The sequence below is a fragment of the Pseudorca crassidens genome, chromosome 7, assembly GCF_039906515.1.
Source record: "Pseudorca crassidens isolate mPseCra1 chromosome 7, mPseCra1.hap1, whole genome shotgun sequence".
Classification (NCBI taxonomy): Eukaryota; Metazoa; Chordata; class Mammalia; order Artiodactyla; family Delphinidae; genus Pseudorca; species Pseudorca crassidens.
In genome coordinates, this window is record NC_090302.1 from 104,362,540 (window position 1) to 104,386,737 (window position 24,198).

Here is a 24,198-nt window from a genome sequence, read left to right on the forward strand (position 1 = left end):
GAAGACCTCGGGTCGAATCATGGTTCCTCCTTGGCCTTGGGTGAGTCCTTAGTCACATTTAACTATCACATTTTTTATCTGTCAAAGAAGAAGAATGGAATTGCTATGACATTTAGAGGCAGTGGGTGCCAAGCGCTCTGCCAATGCCTGGCATACAGTAGCATCTAACCAGAAAGCCTTAAGAAAATAGTTATTTACCCAAACATCACTGTCTACTACGGATGGACCAATCCAAGTAGGTGGCTCAGAGCGTTAGGAACCTTAATATCTTGGGGCGTGTTAGCAGATCCCAAGTGATAACAGGCAGAAGCGGTCTTTAAATGAGACAAAAGGGAGGTAAAAGGAAGAAAACTTGACGCGTAAAGTGCTTTTCTGAAATCCCTGCAAAGGTCTGGGGAAATTCTTGAGTAAAGAGACTCAAGGTCTCTCTTAAGGCGTGCAATTTGAATTGCAGGAGAAACTCAAATTTCACCTATCCCACAATGTCAAGTTGATTTTTGGTGATGTTTAGACAATCCCAAAGCAACTGCTTTTTATAACACATTAGAGAAGATATTTTGACCACTGTTACTCTGGGTATGTTCTTCAAACTCCAAATAGAAGCAGTAAACATGTGAGTATAAATATGACGATCATTTATTTAACTGTGACAATTTTAGAGAGCTTTTGGCATGCTCAAAGGTACAGAGATTTTTGTGGATGAGTAAAAATATAACTCGTACATTGTTTATCCCGCTTTGGACTAAGTCTTGGGTGACATTATCAATTTCTTGTAAAATTGGCATGTTTATACCTAATATCATGTCATGGGAAAGGAAAAAAATGTTAAAGTTTGCCTCCCTGGAGGGAGTGGGTATAGAGAAGGGTGTAGCAGACAATTATTTATGGATAGTTTTACATGAATACAATTGTCATGGCTTTTATCTGATGACCGAAAGATTTTCGAGTTGTTTATTTTTTTTGTTTTGTTTTGTTTTGTTTTGCGGTACGCAGGCCTCTCACTGTTGTGGCCTCTCCCGTTGCGGAGCACAGGCTCCGGACGCGCAGGCCCAGCGGCCATGGCTCACGGGCCCCGCCACTCCGCGACATGTGGGATCTTCCCTCACCGGGGCACGAACCCGCGTCCCCTGCATCGGCAGGCGGACTCTCAACCACTGCGCCACCAGGGAAGCCCTCGAGTTGTTTATTTTGATTAGAAGCGGCATTAAAGCTAGCTTTCCGGCGATCCTAAGCTTTCTAGTATCTAAAATTTAAATTCGTCTGTAGAGGTGTTTAAAGAACATCTCAAATGTGGAGCCACGTTCTGCTGAAGAAAAGCTATTACCCTTCTTTTCATGGGGACACACTTCCTGTAAGGGGGAGCCTGGTAAGATTTAAAAATTCAGATCCTAAAAGAAGTTCTTCTCAACAATGAAACTGAAGTGAGGCTTGCATAGTCAAGTCCTTCCCTGATGCCTACAGGCATAATAGGACACCTACATCTGGAAGAGCTGTCAGGAGACATACAGACAGACCAGAAGAGTCTAAAAGTCCAGCCAACATCTACTGCCAGAATCCAAGTTACGAGTACAAGGCACAGTGTCTATCTGGTCAACCATGAGACACTTTCCAGAAAGGGCTGAGAAAGCAGTAACATTCTAGGTCAAAAGACGACCAACAACCAAACCCAAATCCACACGCGAGCATACTTTCCAGGGCACTATGCAGAGAAATTAGCCTTTTAGAGAGATTTCAGGAAATTATCATTTTGCTGCAAGAAAAGAAGGAAAGGATGATGGGGACACTACCTTTGCTGTGAAGGTTAAATAATGGCTACAATCTGCCTTGAAATTCTTAGAGGGAATTACCCCCAATAGGCGAAGAAGGCCACAGAAATGGTCAGGAGTTTAAGACCAGTGATTCTAGTCAAGAATTATTTCAAAAACATAAATCTTCTTTTAAATTCTTATTGTGGAATGTGAAAATATTTTAATTTTTACATATAGTCACCATCTGTATCTTTGTAATATACGGAATTATTAAGGTTGACCGAAATTTGGTATACATAAAGCAAAAAACAGTGTGTTCCCCAAGTTCTTGTAAAAAGTAGGGATAGATTAAATAAACGGACGATTGGATCTTTTATCAGCATAAACAGGCTTCTGTCCAAAACCGTTTGCAAACTTCTGTTTCTGATGGGGTTTTGGTGACCAGAAAGCATCCTCCCAAGCTAAGCGTGTGTATCTTTCAAAGTTCTGGATCATCAGACTCATTCCAACATGTCCCATGTGCCCCGGGGACTGTGGACCTCACTCATTATGCAGTAGTGAAGCAGCTGAGAAAAAATGGGAGTCGTGATGTGCCTTTCAAAGTATTAGAAGCTCTGGTTTTTCATAATGGAGTTCTGGAAAAGGCAAGTGATTTGCCAAGAAAAGCCTTCCTAGGCCAGGTTGAAAAGGCTGTGGAGTAATTTTGCAGGCTCTATCTTAGCATGAAATTAGCATACCCCAACCCAACCTCTTGATCTTTAAATATGTTACACAAGAAGCCTTCTTCCACCCGATCTTTGAGCCACTTAATGGAATTCTGTCCCTAGAAGTTAAGTTGAAACATTGACCCTCATCTTTACTGTGTTCCATTAGGAAAAGCCATCTTTCCCTGACTCTTTCTAGACCCAAGTGTAGATGATATACCTCCATTATATCAGAGACATAATGAGTGCCCCTCACTCTCATCCTTAGGGAATCAGAAGCAGTCACATTGTAGCCAAAGTTAACTCTCACTGTCAAGTTTCACCCAAGCCGAGAAACTGGATGTGTCAGGAATGGTGGAGTTTAAAACTTGCTCTAAAAATAACGTGTCTGGATACCGGCCACCATCTTAAGTCTCTTCCTCTCCAGGCCCTCTCCCCGTAAAAACCCAAAGTGGTTCTCAGTAAGTTTAGCCTGGAAATAAAATCCCCTCACTCCATCAAGAAATAGCTCCAAACTTAGAGTGCATGCTCAAAATATTCATGATGAAATCATAATCCTATATTTATAGTCTTTTGGATTGTGTATGAAATTCTGTTTCCCATGGTGTTTTTCGTTGAAAGGGCCAGACATGCAAAGCGGGCTCAGAGGATGACCCAGAGAGCATCAGCCTCAAGGAGATGCTGTTTATCATCACTGTGAACGAGATGGTTGTGTGACACCCTCCCTCTTCCCTAAGCCCTACCCACTGCCCAAGAGTCGGGTCTCCTCCCCAGCCCATTCCCAGATGGTCCCTGGTTTAATGGTCCTGTCTCATCACCCACAAAATGTGAACTGGCCTTCCCAGTAGGAAGTGGAGTGGGTGCCTAAGATCATGCCCCTGTCCTGATCCTTCCTGTCCTCTAGACTTCCTCCCCATTTTCACTGAGGGAGATGGTATGGATCTTAATGGTTGGAATTTGATGATTCTCTCCATGGCTGGGTGTCGAGAGCCCCATGCAGGAGCAGACCTGCAAAAAGCTTTTACTTCTCACCCGGGCAGTGGTGCAGGCTGATTGGTCTTTGGGCACTGTAATCCTGGCAGATCCACGGGGCAGGGAAGAGAAAAATTTCCATTCACAGACCCCATCCGTCTTGGAGATCTTATAGAAGGTCTCTCCGGATCCCACTGGAATGCGCACCAGGTCCTTGTGCTGCCCCTCCAGGGCGTGGCTGGGTGCGTGCAGAGTATAGCCCAGGGCATGTTTGGAAGACTGCCTTCGGTGCAGACACTGGATTCTCAAGACATTCTGAAAGGCCTTTTTAAACTCTTGACTGGAGCATGGGTATATAATGGGGTTGATGCAGCTGTTTAGGTATCCGAGCCAAAATGCTATTTTAAAAACTGTTTCTGAGGGCCTGAAATCAGGAAAGAAAGACCCTGGAAGAAAACACACAGATTCATACATGTTATTTGCAAGCCAACGGGCCAACTGGCTAGGAAAGTAAAGCAAACCAACAAACAAACACCTTATTATATCTTTAAAAAGTTTCAAATGATTCCCAATGCATTGGAGTTTTCACGTTTGACTGACTGTCCCCTAGGAACCCCTTGGTAATATCCTCAAAGGCCATTCTCACTTGGTCCACATGTGCAATATTATTTAAGGGAAAAGACCCAAAGGGTTAGGGCTGTGCTGGTTCTTAGTGATAAAACATTACTTGGTGTCCGCTATAAAGCTTTAAAAAATGAAAATGTGAAATTTACACTGAGTCTACATATGCAAATTGTTTTTCCTGAATTTAAAAATAAGTTGAAATCCATTCAAAAATTCATAATAAAATAGGGTTACCTGAATGTTCCCTTTGTTCTTTGATGCAGTATTATATAGGCACAGCCTAAATAATTATGAATTCTTTCTCTCCTGCATATTGGAGTTGTATATTTTAATGAGAATCCCAAATTTATAAAATATTGACTTGGCCAACTTTGGCCAGTGATTTTTGATTATTTTCCTTTGATGATGCCTTTTGACAATTTTCCTTTGATGATGCCTTTTGACATTACAGTATACTTGTCTGCTCAAAATACTCCAGTAGCAACAAGATGCTTGTCAATAGCTTGACATGCAGGGTCCTCCACAGTGCTAAACCTACTCTAGATTTCTAACATTAATACTTCCACTCTAAGAAGACTCACCACAAACTTTTCCCCAGATCATTGCTCATTTTTTTTGTTCTCTTAAGTTGGGTCCAGATGTCTAAAACGCTCTTTCCTGTCCTCTTCACCTATTTTAGGTGATTTAGGTGAAATCTGCTAATTTACGCGGCAGGGATCAAGTTTCAGGCGGCTTTACATCTTATGTGGTCACTATCTCATAGCTCTTGGAAGCAGAATGGCAAAAGCATGGAACCCTAAAGCAGGAACTGTCTTAGAGGCTATTTTATTCAATTTCCAAGTTAAAAAAATGATGATTAAAGGGGCTGTCACAAACTTAATAGCTACAGTACTAACATAGTGATGGATAAAGAGATATAGAACTCCAAACCCAGTGTTCTGTATTCTCTGCACAACTTTTTTCTTTTGCCTCAGCTGAATAAAGGTCTTGATTTTATGTCTTCCTTTTTGTCTCTGCTCTAGAGACCCATCAGAGTCATGAAAAGCTGATGGGTAGGCTTAAAAATCTACTCTGACAAGCAATGCCCTGAAATTTTGCAGAGACTCTCATAAATATAAACAAAGAGTAAAGTTAAATATTGCAGAGCCAGAGAAGGCAAAATGGTACAGTGATTAATGAGAGCATTTTTTCTCTCTCTGAAACACACTCCCTGATAAATTCAGTGTGTCTCAAAGAAATTAAAACACACACACACACACACACACACACACACAACCACACACGGAGATGATGATGATGTTAAGTGAGAAAGTATTATTCTTTAGCTCCAAAGCTTTTAACATTTTCCTATAATTATAAGTTACTCATATGGAATGTCTGGTTTGGAACAGGCTAAATACTTTACATACAATTTAATCATCATTAGTAACATCAAGAGTTACATGATTCCTACTGTATGGCACAGGGAACTCTACTCAATACTCTGTAATGACCTATATGGGAAAAGAATCTAAAAAAAGAGTGGATATATGTGTATGTATAACGGATGCACTTTGCTGTACAGCAGAAACGAACAACATTGTAAATCAACGAGACTCCAATAAAAATTTTTTAAAAGTTATATGATTCGTATCAACATCCCCATTTTACAGATGAAGAAACTGGTTTAATGAGATTGAATAATTCAACTAAAGTCACTCAGCAGATGGTTACTGGGAGAGCTGGGATTTGTAATTGGGAAGTCTGACTTTGGGGCCTTTGTTCCTTTATCGAGTCTCAAAATATATTAGAATAATACATCTCTAGGGAATGAGGATGGTGTGTAGAGAATGAGGAGGTGTACAGGTGGGGGTGTTAAATTGGAAAGATGGTTTTTCAAACTCAAGCAGAGAGGTGAAGAAAGCAGCCAATACCAACATGAATGGTGGTTTTGTGTGAATGTCGTCAGTTCCAGAAAAAGTTCATCTTAATTCTGATGCCTACATGTTGTCCAATATTTCTTCCTGATAGTAACAGTGACAGGATTAAGGGAACCTGCTTCACAAGGCAGACCTTGGCTCAGGCTTAACGAGAATATATGAGCAGGGCATGCCCCAAGTTACCTTGTCTTGGAATTTCACTATTCTGTAAATCAGCTAGAGAGGGAAGTGTATTTCCCTTATTTGAAGAGCTTAAATTAAAAGAAAAAGAAAAAAAAAGCACATGAATTCTGAATGTGAATGATAGTGAGGTGACTTGGGATCCTTGGAATTTCCCATAATTCCTTCAGGGACACTCTGTGCTCACAGAGCCCCGTTCTGCATTCAGACATCTCAACATTTCCTTTTAGTCCCTTTCCTCCCATTTCTCTTCTCTCCTTCGAGGCCCCCTTAATGCCAGGTCTGGCCGACGCAGCGCCAGGTCACTCTGGCCTTCCTGTTGTTGTCCACAGCTTCAGAGATAAATACTGGTCCTTTCCCTCATGTGCCCTGCTCAAGACACCCATTTCCTCACTGCAGCTGAGGTAGAGGGTGAGAAAGGAGATGGTTAAAATGAATTTACACTAAGATCTGAAAGTCAGATAGTCCAGCTTTAACCCTGCAGGAAGACTGTGTTGCTAATGCAGGCAAATGTCTAGATTTTTGCCTTTTCAGATAGTGAATGGGAGAGTCTTCTGGCCAGAGGCTTTCCCATAAATGAAGCCACTTGGTTTATCCCACCAGGTGTGTGACAGCACCTAGATGTGTTTAAACCTAGCATGATCTGCCCACTCCCAATCTGATGAGCCCACAGGGGCGGCTCATGGGACCTATTTCTCCTGCCCACTGTGTCCTTCCTCCCTTGGGGGTGATTCTCTCTTGGCAGCTCCCAGCTGGGGTTAAGAGCGAGACTCATAACTGTGCTTCTTCCAGAGGCTTTCCAAAAGTTAAGAAAAGACAGCACAAGGCTGTTTCCATCCTTATTTATATTATTCACATCTTTAAATATCTTCCTTCCCTTCATTTTTCCTCTCCTAGGAAGAGAAGATTGAGCTGGGATCAGGCTTGGAAAAGAGTTGTTGCTTCCTGGTCTCGATCAGGGTGTGCTCATCTCGGTATCCACTTCCCTGCTCAAATCTTTCCACTCAGGCACCATCTTCTCTGAACTCCTCACAATTTCTATTCCCAACCTCACTTTCTTCTCAGATCCCTCTCTTCTTGATGACGATGGTGTTTTTTAGACTAGGAAAGCAGCCGGACCATGCTTCTCTCTGTCGTCCACCCATCATGGCGTGGAGCGCCAGGGTTGAACCTGCCTGGCTTAGGGATGGGCACCTCAGACCCAGTCACTAGGTTGTAAACTCCCTCTGAGCTGGTACCATGTCAGTTTTGCTTGCTCATGGAGCTCCAGGACCCAGCACACTGCTGGCATCTCAAAGGCATCCTTCTAATTTTTGCTGAATGAATAGCCGATTCCTTGAATGACCTACCGAATGAATGAATGGTCCTCCCCATGACTCTGCTTCACAGTGTGGCCTGGTTTCTGCTCTGCCTGGGTCAGCTCTTATTTCTCTTCCTGTCCCCGCCTTCCTTCTGTTGTCTCTTTCTTTTTTCTTCGGCCCAGTTTCTGCTCAAACCTCTGCTTTTCTCTGGGCTGTTATTACACTATTTTATTTTTCCTGCTGCATCACCTGGTGTCTAACACTCTAGTTTTTCTCCCCATGCTTCACAGGAAGAGCCAGACTTTTGACTTATCCACAGAAGCATAAGGTCTCCTATTGTTCTTGTCACCGTAGGTATGTTGTGCTCTTCAACAACTTCTGTCCAGACTCTGCTTCAAGAGGAGCAAATAGCTTCCGGCTTAATTCCCGGGAACCCCTCGCCCTGCAGGCCCGGTCATCCTTTGCATATGAAATTTGCCTCATTTAATTCTTGAGCTTTGGAAAATCCCCAAGGCCCTGGGGACTCTTCCCTTCACTGAGTTTTCCTCCACGATTTGATCCTGCTGCAGAATTTCTGACTCTTCTTTTCAGGACCCTCCAAACTCCCTGATCGACTAAAACTTGGCCAGACTGAGATGGGCAGAGCATGACTGTATCCATGAACAACATCTTCACCCTTGGAGAGTCAAAATCTTGGCTTCCGTTGTCAGGGTCCCTAGATTCCAATGAGAAATTGAAACTGATGTGTTTGAGGGATGCCACTTAAGTCTCATCACTTGATGTCCCCTCCATTGGAAGCATTTGACTTTTTGTTTCTGATCTGGGGCTTATCTGTAGGCTTATGATGGTGGACACTGGGGACCATCTTAGTGAAGGCTGTGCCACTAGAGTCACATTTTAGCTACAAAGTTACAGCAAAATTTGCTCTCAACGCCCCCAATACAAAGAAAACCATTTTCCGGCCAATGTTGGTCTCCTAAGTGAGTTTTCTCCACCAGTGTTCCAGTTCACTCTAAGACACAGTGAGGATAAAAATGGAGTTCTCAAATTCCAACCCAGCACTGGTAATAGAAGGTTCCTCTTCAGTTCAGCTCTTGCAGAATCAGGGGACTCGGTATAGAAGCAGAGTCAGTCTTCTGGGTTCTAACCTCCCAGCTTCTAAGCTTCGTTTCACCTACCTGAAAACTTGACATCTTAATGACAACCTTGAGAGACATTGGGTTATGACAAACCCTAATTAGCTGGAGTCACAGAATGCTAGGGTGTGAAAAGTGGCAGAAACCTAGCAGGCACTGTCAACCTGTCCTATGCAGATGAAGGTAGTACAGATGGGAAGGGAAAGTGGTTCCCACAAAATCATCTGCTCATCTGTGGTCCAGTCAGAATGAGACCCAGACTCTGCTCTGCTTCCCCCATTTCTGCTCCTGACCTTGTGCACCATGTGGCAACCCCAGAATGGCTGGGAAGTGTTAATGGCAATATGTCTAGCTGTTGTCACAGGATGACAACAGGTTCTGCAGAGATGATGAGAAAGAAGGGGGAGGAGAGTAGTATCATCAATAACTACATCATTTTAAAAAGTTGTACTGTTCAAACACTGGGGAAAAAAAGCAGTGGGTGATGATCTTGGAAGGGCTTATCTGAAGGGTATCACATTCTGAAGACTGGAGTTTAAATGACTGCAATTAAAAAAAAATATGAACTCCAAAGCAGAAGCTAATGCTATGTGACCATAGGAGACAATAACCCTTAATCGTTTCTCTTTGTCCAACCAGTAGTCTCTGCACATGTCTGGTACCAGTCCAATGTGGCCGGTATACCTCTAATGAACAGGGGAGACACACAAGCTGTTACACAAAGAGGTGGCCAGTTCCCCAGGCCAAGGAGCTCCAGTGCCAAGCAATATTCAGGCCAGATCAGTTGGCATCTTCTGGCCAGGAAAAAAGTTCTGTCCCATTGATGTAATTCCAGAGAAAAGCTGTTGGAATCAGAGTATGAGCACAGACAGACCCAAGTTTATTGTCATCTTGGAGTCTACCAGACGCCTCCATGTTTCGCTGCTGGTTTTCCTGTGTCACAGTGACTTGCCTGAGCCCTCCTGAGGTTTATCCAGGGGCCACCCTTGGGCAGTTTTCAGCCAGACAAGAATATTTAGGTTAGCTACCTGGAATGGTGGTCAGAAATCTCTAAGAATGCTGACCGGATTAACCGCAGACTAGAACCCTAGGCTCTCAACCCAAGATTCATGGATAGACTTCCCATGAAATGAAATACAGTCTGTGTATGAACAGAGATTTTCCTGAGAACAGGAATTCAGCTTTTGTCAGCTGCACACAGTGGTCTTGGAGACGCAAAAGATGGCGGAGCCTGCCTCCCAGCTACTGAGCAAAAGCTGAGCAAAAGCTGAACCTCTGGCTGGGGCACGTCATTTAGCCCATATGTCCTGATAAGAGCATCCAGCTTACGAACGTGGTAAGAGGATGCCAGTTTACACCTCTTTAGAAGGACCTGCTCTTTTCTTCTCCTAGTTAACTGGGACTTGAAATAGCACAGCTCTCATCTTGTGCCTCTGAGGGCAGTCATCTGATTGCTCCCTGGAGAGAGTTAATATGTTGGGTCTTTTCTGAACTTTCTGGAGGGAAACTTGAATAGCAATCAAGGTGAGGAAGGATGGTGTGGGAGGGTGTAGTGAGCAGGGGAAGAGAGGCACATTGTTTGCTGGGTATATAGCATTGAACAGAACAACTCTGGAGCACTGTGGGGACCCAGTGGAGGATGGGAGCGCTGCCCCTTTTCTCTTTTTCTGGGGACTGAGGTATATCAGCCTATGGTTACTGTTGTCAAAAACCACTGCTTCTTCCAACCATGGTGGGGAAAAAGGTTGGTTGGGGAGACATTTTCTCATACCTCATACTTCTGCAAGTGGGAGACATTCTTCATGGGATCTTTCTGGCTGGTCAAGTGTCATTCTGCAGAATCAGGGATTTTATCCTGGAGGAGTCCAAGCTGCTCGAAGTAAAGCTCTTCAAAGAGTTCCTCTCTCCAGTTACCGAAGCCCCAAACAGTATTTCTCCTTTTAGCAAAGAGGACTGTGTCTCCCAGAACGTGCATGTGAGGCCCCCAAACCCACGATGACTCGGGAGAGAATGACTCTGACCCAGGTGCACTCGACCCACCATGTACATTTCCCTAGAAGAGCTCTTTGTGTTGCCTGTTTCCTTTTGAAATGAATACATAATTCAAACGATTTCAACAGATTGCAAGATTTTTTTCTCCTTTACTTAACAAAATATATTTTGATTCAGGAAAACGATAGTAATTAAGTCACATGTTCTTTTGTAGGTTGTTTCCTCAAAAGCAATCTCCTTTCATAAACCAACTTATTTTCCAAACTTTGCCTTTTTTCATTAAGGTCACCATTGTTTCATGAGTCTCACATTAGAAGCATCTTCTTATCATCTCTACAAAAGCTTTCTCCTACCACCCAGTGTAAAGAAGAGGTATCCTCAAGCCTACACCTGTGAGTGTACGATTTCTTTCAAAAAATTTTTCTTTTTCCTTTTTTTGTGATGAGGATGTTTAAGATCTACCCTCTTAGCAAATTGCAAATATGCTACTGTATTATTAACTATAGTTACCATGCTGCACATTCTATTCCCAGGACTTATTTGTTTTATAACTGGAAGTTTGTTATCTTTTGATCCATTCACCCATTTCATACCCTGTAAGTCGTCTTGTTTACTTGTTTTCTTTGACAGTCTCATTCTCCAGAGTGTCTAATAAGCACTCCAATGGTTTTCTTTTGGAAAACCAAAACTGTCAAAAACGATACCCAAGTCTGTGCCAGGAGGGATGATTAAAGAAACCTGTGGGGAGATGGCCAGAAGGGAAGAGGGCAGATTGAAAGGGGGGAACTCGAGGTCCTAGGTTAGGTTTTAGGGAAAACATCCTGATATCCATCCTGGAGATCTGTGTCTTCTGGAGGGAAAGAAGGGCTGGGAGGAGAAATCCCAGGGCTGTTGTCATGAGACACACCTGTGTAGAGGCATGTGTGACACTCTGAGGCCCAATGACAGTGAGTCACACCAAGTGAGAATGGCATTTGCTCTTCTGTGGTCCAGGCTGCTGGTGGCTCCAGGGTACCCGTGCTCCTTGGCAACATGGGGGCTTCACACACGCACATCTAGGGCCTAAGGTGCTATGAGACGTCATCTGGTCACATCCAAGGGGATGGGACAGAAAGCAGTGGAAGCCATGAGGGAAAATTCCCAGAAACAACCAAAGGAAGGGGAGGTTTTTCAAGGGGATAAGGGAACCTCGTAATAGTGAGATCGGCCAAGATATGTGTTGTACATGATCTTTTTGTTGCTGATAAGATCAAGTTCAAGCTCATCACCTTGTCATTCAAGGCCCTTCATCATTTGGTTTCACCAGCCTTAACACGACATTCTCTCCCGTTATTCATTCACTTAACAAGTAATTTGCTTAGTGCCTTCTACGAGACAGGCACTGTTGTAGACATTGGAGATAGAATGATCAGGAAAATGCACAAGGTTCCTGCCCTTGGAGTTTACATTTTATGAGTATTTCCAATAAATACCTGTTGAACTGAATTGTGAATTTCCAACAGCAAGGGTATCTTCTTGCCATGGTTGACTTTTCACTGTAACTGTTAATCCACCAAGGTGACTATGGCCTCTGCTCACACGGTTGTCACCTTCATCCTCCTGCTCCTCTCTCGGTGACCTTCCCTCTCCCCTATTCAAACTTGGATTCCTTCAAAATCTCTCTGTCTTCAAAATTGTGCTTAAAATCCAGCTCATCCGTGAACCTTTCCTTCTTGATAGTGTAACTTGTTTTCTCACCTCCCCTAAGCATTCGACCTTAATTCCTTTTCTCTATATAGCACTCATCACCATCTTCTATGCTTATTTCTTCTTTGTCCCTTTCCTTGAATACGAACTTCTTGAAGGCTGAGGTTTTTGTCTTTTCATTTCACTGCTATGTCCGCAATGCCAACAACAGTTTATAACATAGAGGAGGCTCACAACAAATACTGTTGAACAAATACCACAATCCTTACTTTTAATGTCTCTCTAAAGACACATACGACTCCTTATCCTTCCTTTAAATTTCCTTCAGTGACGAACAAAATTCTCAATAAATGTGTATCAGATCAATGGATGACATTTGTTGATGGAAGAAAAGGAAATTTTGTATAAAACTCCTGCTTCAACCACTTAAAGGTGGAAATACACTCTTAAATGGAGGAGAGCCTGTCTTAACTCCCATTCCAACACTTCATCTTCCCGATCTTCAAGACACTTATATTTACACAAAAATAAAACCATTCTACAAATAATTTTATACAGCTAAGTTGTAGACACTTCATAAAATGATTACTTCCAGTACTTATAAAGACATTTTATAGGGCCCTGTAGGAAAGGTCAGAGCCTGTCATTAAGATGCGATAGTCATCAACAGTCTCGCATATTTGTGGGATGTGAATCCAAGGCCAAACACCACAAATCCGAAACAGTGACAGAAACAACCAAAATCGGTCGCCCAGGGAGGAAGCATGGGAGTTCCTCACGATGGTGTGCCTTCATGTTCAGCTTAAAGGCTACTGCAGGCTCTGTTCCAGGGTCTGGCCACCAGGGACATGGGGATGTTGGCCATGTAAGAGGTGAGAGGTGAGAGGTCAGAAGTGACCAGGGGAGCCAGCAGGGACTGTTGACTCCGGACTGATGGTAACGATATGGAATCTGAGTTCTCTGGACAAGTCCCTACTTGGAAATGACATCCCAGGTCCTCTCACTGGCCACTGGGTCACCCAGAGGCATGTCCCCTGATGCTGTAGGCATCCTCCAGGAATATCATCTAGTTCAGTTCAAGGTAGAATACGAAAAACACTTTGCTCTCCACCGGGAGCTCCTGTACATCCCCTTCCCCTGCCTGGGTTACACCAGGGATGGAGATTGCCTTTGGCCCCTGCTACTTCTCCCCAGCCCTAGACTCAAGCTGGACCAGACCAGCAGAATGCCTGACCTCCATCAAAAGCAGATGGTATTCAAACTGACATAACACACACGCATAGGCATTTTACTAGCTTATTTTTCAAAATAAAAGGTGCTTTTGGGGAAGCTGTAATCTGACTTCTAAATATAGCTGGGCAAACTAATTTTAAAATGCAGAAAAGGGTTGGGAAAATTTACTTTTTAATTTTAAAAGGCAATAGAGTATGTCCCTGTTTTGATTATAGACACCTTTGAAAAAAGGAAATGACTATGCCCCCATCTTTCATAATAAATGCAATGCTGAGACATCTCAGTTTTGCTTGCAGGAGACATTCTCATTCTTTTCCAACTTAACCAAGCCTTTTGCAGTCTCAACTGAGAACTGTCTGACACTCTAAGGGGGGAGATGGAGGTCAGGAAAGCGCATCCATTTCCATGGTTTCAATTTCTTTTTTTGCCTTGATGAATTCTCCAATCTCTATCCTGAGGCCCTAAGCTGGCTCCTAAGTTCCGGTTCTGTATACACAACTATTACCAGACATTTTTCCTGATGTTCCCGAACCATCTCATCCTTTAACATAACCAAACTGAGTTCACTGTGTCTCACAAAACCTACTCTTCCTTCTCTGGTCCATCCTCAGTAGATGGTACCCCTTCCCTAAGTTGTCCCAGCCAGAAACCCACTGTCATCCTCAACCCTTCACTCTCCCAACTCTTCCACTCCATCCAGCCACCCGGTGCAGACCACAGAACCTTCATTCTTCTTGTCACCATCCATCCTAGTTCCGGCCGCCATCATTTCTAGCTAGGATCCCGCATCAGCTTACCAACTAAGCTTCCTGAGTCTCATCTCGCTGCCTTCCAACCTACTTTCACATTGTAGCCGGAGAGAGTCTGAGAAAACAAGGCTGATTTTATCTTCCTTGATTAACTCATTTCAGTGACTCCTCACTGAATTCAAGACCTAGCACAAATCCTGTACTAGGACTTATTAGGTTCATGGGTCTGGGAGAGTGAAAATCCACTTTGCTAGATAACTAGTTAGTAGACTACGGTGATCCCAGTGCCATTCAAAGACTCCAGTTAGTATTATAGAAAAGTAGAAAATTATAACCAACAGGAATAACGGTGTGTGACTGTTACCTCAAGTGAGTGAGAGAGCATTTTTGTTCGCTAGGATAGGGTTTAGGTTACAGAGGTATCATTAAGGAGTCCTTAATCCTAAGGAACAAATATTTGGCTTCCAGGCAGAATCATGCCCACTAAAAAGTCTTCTCAAGGTCAAGGAATAGAAAGCACTTATGAATTTCCAGCCGTTCCAGTGATAGTGATGACAATGGTTCAGAGAGTTTTGCAACATCTGGAAGGTCTGAGTTGGGAATAAAGATGCCTGGAGGATAAACATGGAAAATGGTGAAGAAAAAGCAAAGGCACAGACAAATGCCTTCGAGGCTTCCTGAAAAGAACTAATCCCTGCTGCATGGTGTGATTTTCTGTTACCAAAAACAGTCATGTTTCTAAGGAAAGGTTGTTCCCCACTGTGGTGGTTCCCCTCTGAAATGCCCACCCAATATCTGCTCGTCAGGTGATTAATTCAGAACTCACTAGATAATCACAAACAATAGTTTTTGGATGCACTGTTAGAAAAAGTAGTTTCCCTCAGCAACTCCAGCCCAGCTGGGTTCAGTCCCCAGGCAAGTGTGGAAGCAGCAGAACTTTCACCTGGACTAGTTGTCAATTTGTCTCTCTCATTCACAGAAAAATTTCCATGGGAAGAGAAGAAAGCTACAATTTGTAGCATGAAAATAATGACACTTATTGTTGTCTCTTATTCCAGTTTGATTCTGGTGAGTTAGAAGTTAGCTCCACTTTACGTCTCGAGATGCTATCAGTGTTAGCAAGTGGCTGGCTTAGGAACATGCTAGAACCTGGGGCTCTGGCAGGTTTCCATTTTCCTAGTAGTTTGGTTTTTTTCAGAAAGCTTACATATCTAAGAATAACTAAAGAGGGATGCTATTAGCAGCAGGGAGACCAACTAGGAGACTAGTACATTAATCTGTCTTAGATTTCTGACCAATGGCTAAAAGCTGTAGGAAATCAGATTTGGGCTGCCCTGAAAATAAGTCTTAGCATCAGTGAAAGTATCCTAAGATAGGATGTATAACCACTCACTGAAGCATCATACTGGGGACCCAAGCATCATAAAGCATCCTATTAAAACACTCTTAAGGGACCCTTCTAACCCGGAAGTTTTAGAACTCCCTAGGAAAGCAAACAGTAGTACTGGGGGACAAAACATTGGTTGTTGTGAATGTCTTGCTTCCTTTTTAATACTGCAATAAAGAAATTGTGCATTGGAAGGATTTTAAGAGGCACATACACATAAGAATATGGACATGTTATTGGATCTGACAATTTACTCAGCTGATTTAACTTTTTCTGGGAATGGCATGTATTTCAATAATCTGTAAATTTTCTTCATAGTCTATTTGGGATCCAGCATACATATTTTGATCTAACTTGTTGTTGAAATTATTTATAACCACTTCCCATAAACTCTTGAGGCACCTAGAGCCAAGCGGACATCTGGGCTACAAATAGAGAAGGATGTGAATATGCAGAAAGAGTAACGCACGTGCTCAGGGTTACACAGCTGGTGAGCAGAAGGGCTATAGATTAAAAATTCTTGTCTTCAGACTGCCGGTTCATAAACCTTTCTATTCATTAATACACTGAATTTTTCAATTGCAAGAGTAGAAATATCTCTGATTATTTGGGAGTGCTCAGAGAATCTGCTCTAAGAAATATGGATGCCATCAAGATTATTATCTGTAGCTAGCATTTAGATATTAAGTATATAGCTTGAGCCCTTGCTTATTTTTTGAGCTCATGACCCATACATGCATCTCCACTTAGATGTCTCACAGGAACCTCAATATTAATCTGTCCAAAATGACACCCTAATCTGTTTGCCTTCCAGTATTCCCCATCTCTATAAATGATATTTAACATTCACTCATTTGTTTGTGACAAAAACATGGCAGTCAATCCTGATACCTTCTTGATATCTCCAATAGACTATACCTCCTAACAATGCCCAAGTCTTTGCACATCCCTCTGTCTCACTGTCATGGCCCAATCCAAGCCACCACCATCTATCATCTGCAAGAGAGTCTTCTCATTGGTCTCCTGCATGCATGTGTCATCCTCCTTTTTCTCTAGGATGATCTTTATGAAATGCTACTAACTCCAATTCCGTGACATCTCTGCCTATATGTCTCAAGTGCTTTCCAGTGCTCTCAGATGAAATCCACAATCACTAACACGGCTCATCAGGCCATACGATCTGGTCTTGCCTCTCTCTCCTAATCTGCCTTGCATACCTTCCATGACGCCTCCAATCATCCTCACCTTCTCTCAATTCTCTGCCCCAGGACCTTCACACCTGCTGTTCCCTTTACATGTAATGTTCTCTCCATCTCCATCCCCTTTGTGGTGCTTACTCTTCCTCATCCTTTAGGTCTAAGATTAAATTCCAGCTCTTCAGGAAAACTATCTCTGATCTCTCTCTACCCACCTACACACTCCGGATTCCACCTAGGAATTCTCTTGTTAAATGCAACCAAAACATCCTATACTCTTCATTCCTAACACTTGTCACAATTGTTCTTATATGATGACGTGTATGATGATTTGCTTAACGTCTTTCCCTATATAAATTTCATCAAGATAGGAATTGTGCCTGGCACAGCATAGGCATTTAGGAAATATTCATGAAAAATACTCACATTCACTGAGCACTCATATGCCAGACACCGTGCAATATATTTTGCAAACATTATCCCATTTAACTCCTCCCTACAACCCTATGTGGACATATTCTCACCCCTATTTTACAGATGAAGAAACTGAGGCTTAAGGAGTTTAATTCACAACTAAAGAAATAGCTGAGCTCAGCTTCAAACCCAGTCCTGTTTGACACCAAAGCTTATGCTTTTAACCTCCAGATTACGCTAAGAGTAGGTCTCTGCTTTGGGGGCTTTCTAATGAAAATAGTGTTCACTGTTACAATGCTCAAAGTTCAAAACAAAAACAATCATCCGAGGGGCCAAGAAAATTAATCACACATCTTATGTACTATTTTTCAGAAAGCAGAGAAATGTATAATTCAAATCATTGAAACAACAATAAATTCCTCCAAGTTAATAATTTTGTTTGTTCGGGTTAGATATGATTGGCCACGTGAAAAACTGTGAACATTATATTCTGTCAAAAAACCTTTGACAAAACTCTTAATAAAGTAGTCTTAGAAAACAGTCAGGTTAGACTAGGTCAGAAGGTATGATTCGTCATTTATTAAAAAAAATTAGAGTCCAGGCCTAAAAGGAGAACTGAAATCTTCAGTTCTTGAACATGGAGAGTAGGAAAAAGTGAAGGAGAGCAAAATGAAAATAGTCACCATCTATTGTGGTGCATAAAAATACCAATTCCTGGGCTTCCCTGGTGGCGCAGTGGTTGAGAGTCCGCCTGCCGATGCAGGGGACACGGGTTCGTGCCCCGGTCCGGGACGATCCCACATGCCGCAGAGTGGGCTATGGCCGCTGAGCCTGCGCGTCCGGAGCCTGTGCTCCGCAACGGGAGGGGCCACAACAGTGAGAGGCCCACGTACCGCAAGGAAAAAAAAAACAAAAAACAATTCCTGCTACCGACTCTTTAGAGCTGCTCCTTGTTCCTGGGAAGGAAATCCTGAATGCTCACTTACTGGTCTACTGTTAAGGGCAGGTTTCCTACCTTCTCTGTGCCTCAGTTTCCTCCTACAGGTAAGCACAGTGCCTGGCTGTAAGCACACATTACATCTGAGCGATTTCTTCTTGCATATATGTCAGTTCTGCATCTAGTTTCAGGGTATCTCCCTCATTCATTAGTGCTGATCTTGTCTATTTTTAACCTTCAGGGATACTTTCCAAGGTCAGAAACCAGACCTTCTGGTTATCCATGAGTATATCTTCCTATCGAGATGCATCTGGGATTCTTGTTCTGACAGTAGGGCTCTGGTCTCCTGTGTGCCCTCCCTGACAACATTTCTACTTGATTATCTCCTTAAACAGTGATCAGCCAGGTACCTCACCTGTCATTTTCTCAAAGCAGCTGCTCTGAGAATTCCCAGGTACTTGGAGAGAACTTTGACTCTTATTCACTGTATTAGGGGGAAAAGTTCATTCACACTGACGTGGGTTCCCATTTCTTGGATAGCCTGCTGCCTGATAAAACCTAACTTTGGCAACAAAAAGGAAAGGTATAATTTTGTCCGTTTGAGAATTTTCTTGGACTGGGTTGAGTCTAGTTACGTAAATAGTAGGTGTTTTTCCAAGTTGTGCTGTGTCCAGACTAGGGCTAGAGCCACACGCTCATTCCATTGCATTTCTCTCTTGAATCCCCTCCTCACTAAGGGGCACCTGGCCTTTCTACCACCTGGCACTTTGTTTCTTATTTTTGTCTGTTTTAGATGAAAAGGCTCTTAGGAGTGAGGCATAGTTTTCTTGGTTTTGTCTTCAAAGTTTTTAAAGTTTCACAGTCCCATAAAACCTGCAAGAATTCTTCAGAGACCATGGGAGTGACGATGGCGGTTCTCGTAATAATAACAATAAAAACAGATGTTAATTGTTGAGCACTTTCAAGTGTCCAGTATTGTGTTAAGTGCTTTTCATGAATCACCTCATTAACTCATCACAACCCTATAAGGTTATACTGTTTATCCCCATTTTGCAGATGAGGAAAATGGGACTTGGGGAGTTTAATAACTTGCCACAGAACAATCAGCTAGTAAGAGTGAAGCTGTGTTCAGATCCACCTCTGTTTGACTCCAGATCCTGCACTGCACCCCGTAATACTGAACTTGTCAAACAAACCAATCAAAAAAGGAGAAAACCTAAATAGACATTTCTCCAAAGAAGACATACAGATGGCCAACAGGCATATGAAAAGATGCTCAACATCGCTAATTATTAGAGAAATGCAAATCAAAACTACAATGAGGTATCACCTTACGCCGGTCAGAATGGCCAACGTCAAAAAGTCTACAAATAATAAATGCTGGAGGGGATGTGGAGAAAAGGGAACCCTCTTGCACTGTTGGTGGGAATGTAAACTAGTAGGGCCACTATGGAGAACAGTATGGAGATTCCTTAAGAAGCTAAAAATAGAGTTATAATATGATCCAGTAATCTCATTCTTGGGCATGGGTCCCCAAAAGATGAAAACTGTAATTTGAAAAGATACATGCACTCCAATATTCATAACAGCACTATTTACAAGGGCCAAGACATGGAAACAACCCACGTGCCCATCAACAGGTGATTTATTTAAGAAGATGTGGTATAATATATTAAACACACACAATGCAATATTACTCAGCCATTAAAAAACTAATGAAATATTGCCATTTGCAGCAACATGGATGGACCTAGAGAGTATCATACTAAGTGAAGTAAGTCACATAGAGGAAGACATATAACCTATGGAATTAACAGATGCAAACTACTTTACATAAAGTAGATAAGCAGTAAGGATTTACTGCACAGCACAGGGAACTATATTCAATATCTTGAATCACTATATTCAATATCTTCTTTTTTATATATATATATATATAACTGAATCACTTTGCTGTACACTTGAAACTAACACAGTGTTGTAAATCAACTATATTTCAATAATAAAACAAAAACAATGAGTACACACCTATTAGAATGGCCAAAATCTAAAACACTGACAACACCAAATGCTAGTGAGGAGGTGGAGCAACAGGAATTCTCATTTATTACTGGTGGGAATGTGAAAATAGTACACCACTTTGGAAAATAGTTTGGTGGTTTGTTTTTTTTACAAAACTAAACATACTCTTACCATGCAATCCAGTAGCTTATGCTTCTTGATATTTACCCAAAGGAGTTGAAAACTTATCTCCACAGAAAAACCTGCACATGGATGTTTAGAGCAGCTTGATTCATAATTGCCAAAACTTGGAAGCAACCAAGGTGTCTTTCAGTAGGTGAATGGATAAATAAACTGTGATACATCCAGACAATGGAAAGTTATTCAGTGATAAAAAAGAAATGAGCTATCAAGTTGTGAAATGACACGGAGGAACCTGAAATGCATATTACTAAGTGAAAGAAGCCAATGTGAAAAGGTAAATACTGTATGATTCCAACTATATATGATATTCTGGAAAAGACAAAACTATGCACATAGTAAAAAGATCCATGGTTGCCAGAGGTTAGAGGGGAGGGAGGGAGGGATGAATAGGTGTGGCATGGAGAATTTTTAGGGCAGTGAAACATTTGTATGTTACTGTAATGGTGGATACATGTCATTGTACGTTTGTTCAAACCCATGGAATGTACAACGCTAAGAGTGAACCCTAATGTAAACTGTGGACTTTGGGTGATTATGACATGTCAATGTAGGTTCATCAATTGTAATGAATGTAGGATGCTGGTCGGGGATGTTGATAATGAGGGAGGCTGTGTGTGTGGGGGGAGTATATGGGCAATCTCTGTACTTTCCTCTCAATTTTGCTGTAAATCAAAAACTGTTTAAAACTTTTATATGAAAATGAAAAAACCTTTCAGAGTTAAAAAAAATTAAATATGTACTGTTTGTGAAAGAACTAAAATAAAAAACGAAATATCATTATATGGCTAAAAGAAAAATGTAGTTTGGAATTACACACACACACACACACACACAAACCAACATGGGGTAGCACTATTAGTATCAAACAAAACAGAATTCAAAGTGCAAGGCATTTCATGGGATAAAGATGCTTATTTTATGTTGATAAAAGGCATACTTCCCAATAGAGCTATATTTGTTAAATTTTATGTATCAAATGATATCAAATATATATGTATGTGTGTATATGTATAGATATTAAAATGCTCTTAGAAAAAGATTGATAAAGCCGTACTCATAGTAGAATGACTAAAATATAAACTCAGCAAAATATCTATTGATAATTTTTCAGTTGAAGAGTAAATCAAAACTGCAATGACAGACAACTTAGAAAATACTGACATCTGAAGTTCATATAATTTTTATGTGTTATAAAATATATTCTTCTTTTGATTTTTTTCAATCATTTAAAAAATGTAAAAATCATTCTTAATTCACAGGCCTTCAAAAAAAGGAAGCAGCTTGTATTTGGCCCATGGGCCACAGCTTGCTAATACCTAAAGAAGGATTTATCCCTCACTTTAAGGGGAATTTGTTTGAGATTAGAAATATTTTTTTCTGTTCTTTCCTTGATTATTAAAAATGTTTTTTAGGAACAAAGGTGTCTAAAATTATAATTAATGAACAATGTTCTAGAAGGCACAGTCAATGCAATGGCAGAAGAAAAGAAACGGGATATAATGGAAAAGACAACTTATTATTATTTGTATACTGCATACTAATGATTTGTTGCCTGGAAAACAAATGGTGTATTTTATCCTAAAAAATCATATTTCTTAGCTTTGACTACTAAAAAGACCTAGAAACAATGAACAATGCAGTGTAATAAGTCTCCTACTAGACTGTGACCTCAAATACTGTTTCCCACTAAAAAGAACCAAGGATTCTTGGAGAAATCGGGTCTGGGCAGGAAACAGACAAAAACAGACACGAATATGGTAGTCATGAGAAACCATGGGATCATGTCAAAAGGACTCAGGAACTAACCTGAAGAAGTTGCCACCGGCCAAAGTTGGCACAGTTTGAGGCTTGATAAGGATTTTAAAAAAGTATTAATCATCACAGTAAGGATTAATAATGTGCTTCAATCTACAAGTTTGAATCAAGCATTTATCCTGCCTCTCTTGTAAAATCTATACCTCAACTACTCAAATAGTTGATGAGTGGAAGTTGCTCCTTTTAGATGTTTTCCAGCTAATAATAAATGAAGGTAGAATGACAGAGAATAGATAGAATGTAACCATTTTGTGATCCTAATAAGTAAAGCAAATTGATGAATCGAGGCAGAGGTCATCATTATCGATAGAGAGAACCAATAAACATTATGTACCTCCTGATGGAAGTACACCATCAGGGCATTAATTTTAAAATGAAATCAAACATCTGATAAAGGCTTTTGGTTCTAATGACCAATTTCCAGGAAATACAAGGAGAAAAGGAACATGACAACACACGGATGAAGTCAGCGGAATCTAGACTATGGAAAACTGTGCATTCAAATAAAATAAAAATAAAATTTTTAAGGAAAAGGAAAAAAAAGAGATGAAGGGGGAACTTGTAGGGTGAAAAAGACTTGAGACACATAAAACCAACCATAATATATGAACCTTATTTGGATCTCAATTTAAACAAAAAGATTATAATAGTATTATAAAAAAATTGGAGAAATGTAAACACTGACTGGATATTTCATAATAAGTAATAATTGTTGACTTTCCTCTTAGAAATGATAATGATATTATGGTTATGCTTTTCAAAAATGAGTATTGTATAGAGGTACATAGTGAAAAGTTTGCAGATGAATCAATGTGCTGTCTAGAATTTGCTTCGAAAGCATCTGCATGGAGTAGGGAATTTGAATAAAACGAACGGTCTACATCTCTATTTATAATTGTTAAAACTGGGTGATAGGGCAGCCTCATTACCCTGTTCTCTCTACTTTTGTATTTGTATTTGATAATTTGATAATAAAAATTTAAAAAATTAAAAAAGAATGAAAGCATATAACTATCAAAACAGTTCACTTCTTACCTGATTAACTTCTAATATGGTAACATCAACAGATGTAATCCACATAAACAAAAGCTCTTTGAGGGTCTCAATAATTTTTAAAATTGTAAAGGAGGCCTGAGACCAAAAAGTCTGAGAACTGCTGTACTCAAGTGTTTATTAAGGATACAGAGAAAAAAAAGGAAAAATGTCAAGGGAAAAGTGGTCAAGATGTAGTAATTACTTCAGTAAATAATCATTAAACACTATGTCCAAAGTACTGAAATGAAACTGGAGGGATAAAAGTTATCCTCAGGCTGTCAAGCTGGCTGTCTGATTCCAAGTCAGACACCAATCGTTATCTGCATTGACAAGGAAGTTAGCTTTCAATAATTCCTAGTGATGATCCAAATTATCTGCTCTTTTAGCTGAGTGGATGAGCAAAGCTTTGAACATCTCTCACTAAGAAAAGCGTAGCTTTACTAACCCATGGAGAAAACGTGTTCTAAAAAGGACTCCTAATATATTCAGCAGATCCAAATACACTTATCCCTTTGCTTATACAAGTCATCAACACTAACAGTTCTCACCTACCTCCTGCTTATTCTCATTTACTTTTGTTCCAAGGACATTTTTCAGAGATACTAGTTCATTTTTCTTGATATATCATTTAATGCATGGGTAGGTAAAGCCAACTTCTTTGATTATCTGGAGTCTAATGAAAAATAAGGCTAGAAAGGTATATGCCTGCAAAAAAGACACAAAACTGTAAAATATTCTAAACTTTACAAGAAGAGTATATTTTAGGAATTATGTAGGTTACCATTCTTCAAAACCCAAATGGAGGGTTACTTCTTTAAGAAACTTTTCCAAAACACTTCTCACCCACCACCAACCCCATGTCAAAATTAAATACTCCCTTGTGCTCCTCTGAGCACTTTGATTTTCATCTTATGTCCTTTATTAATTTCTTGTATATGACAATTTATTACATTACTTTCTCCTTT

General features: G+C 40.9%; 1 protein-coding gene across 3 annotated transcripts in view; it reads right to left on the reverse strand.

Moving 5' to 3' along the window:
- ADRA1A (adrenoceptor alpha 1A) overlaps positions 1 to 24,198 on the reverse strand; it is a 99,265-nt gene that overhangs the window by 12,192 nt on the left and 62,875 nt on the right. Inside the window, exon 3 of one of the 3 annotated variants that reach the window (XM_067745204.1) lies at positions 3,485 to 3,870. The exons of 1 other annotated variant lie outside the window; for it this stretch is intronic. In XM_067745204.1, coding sequence (XP_067601305.1) covers positions 3,485 to 3,870 — 386 coding nt within the window. Of the gene's footprint in view, positions 1 to 614; positions 3,871 to 24,198 lie in introns of those variants that run through there. One more of the 3 variants, XM_067745202.1, reaches the window with a different exon arrangement.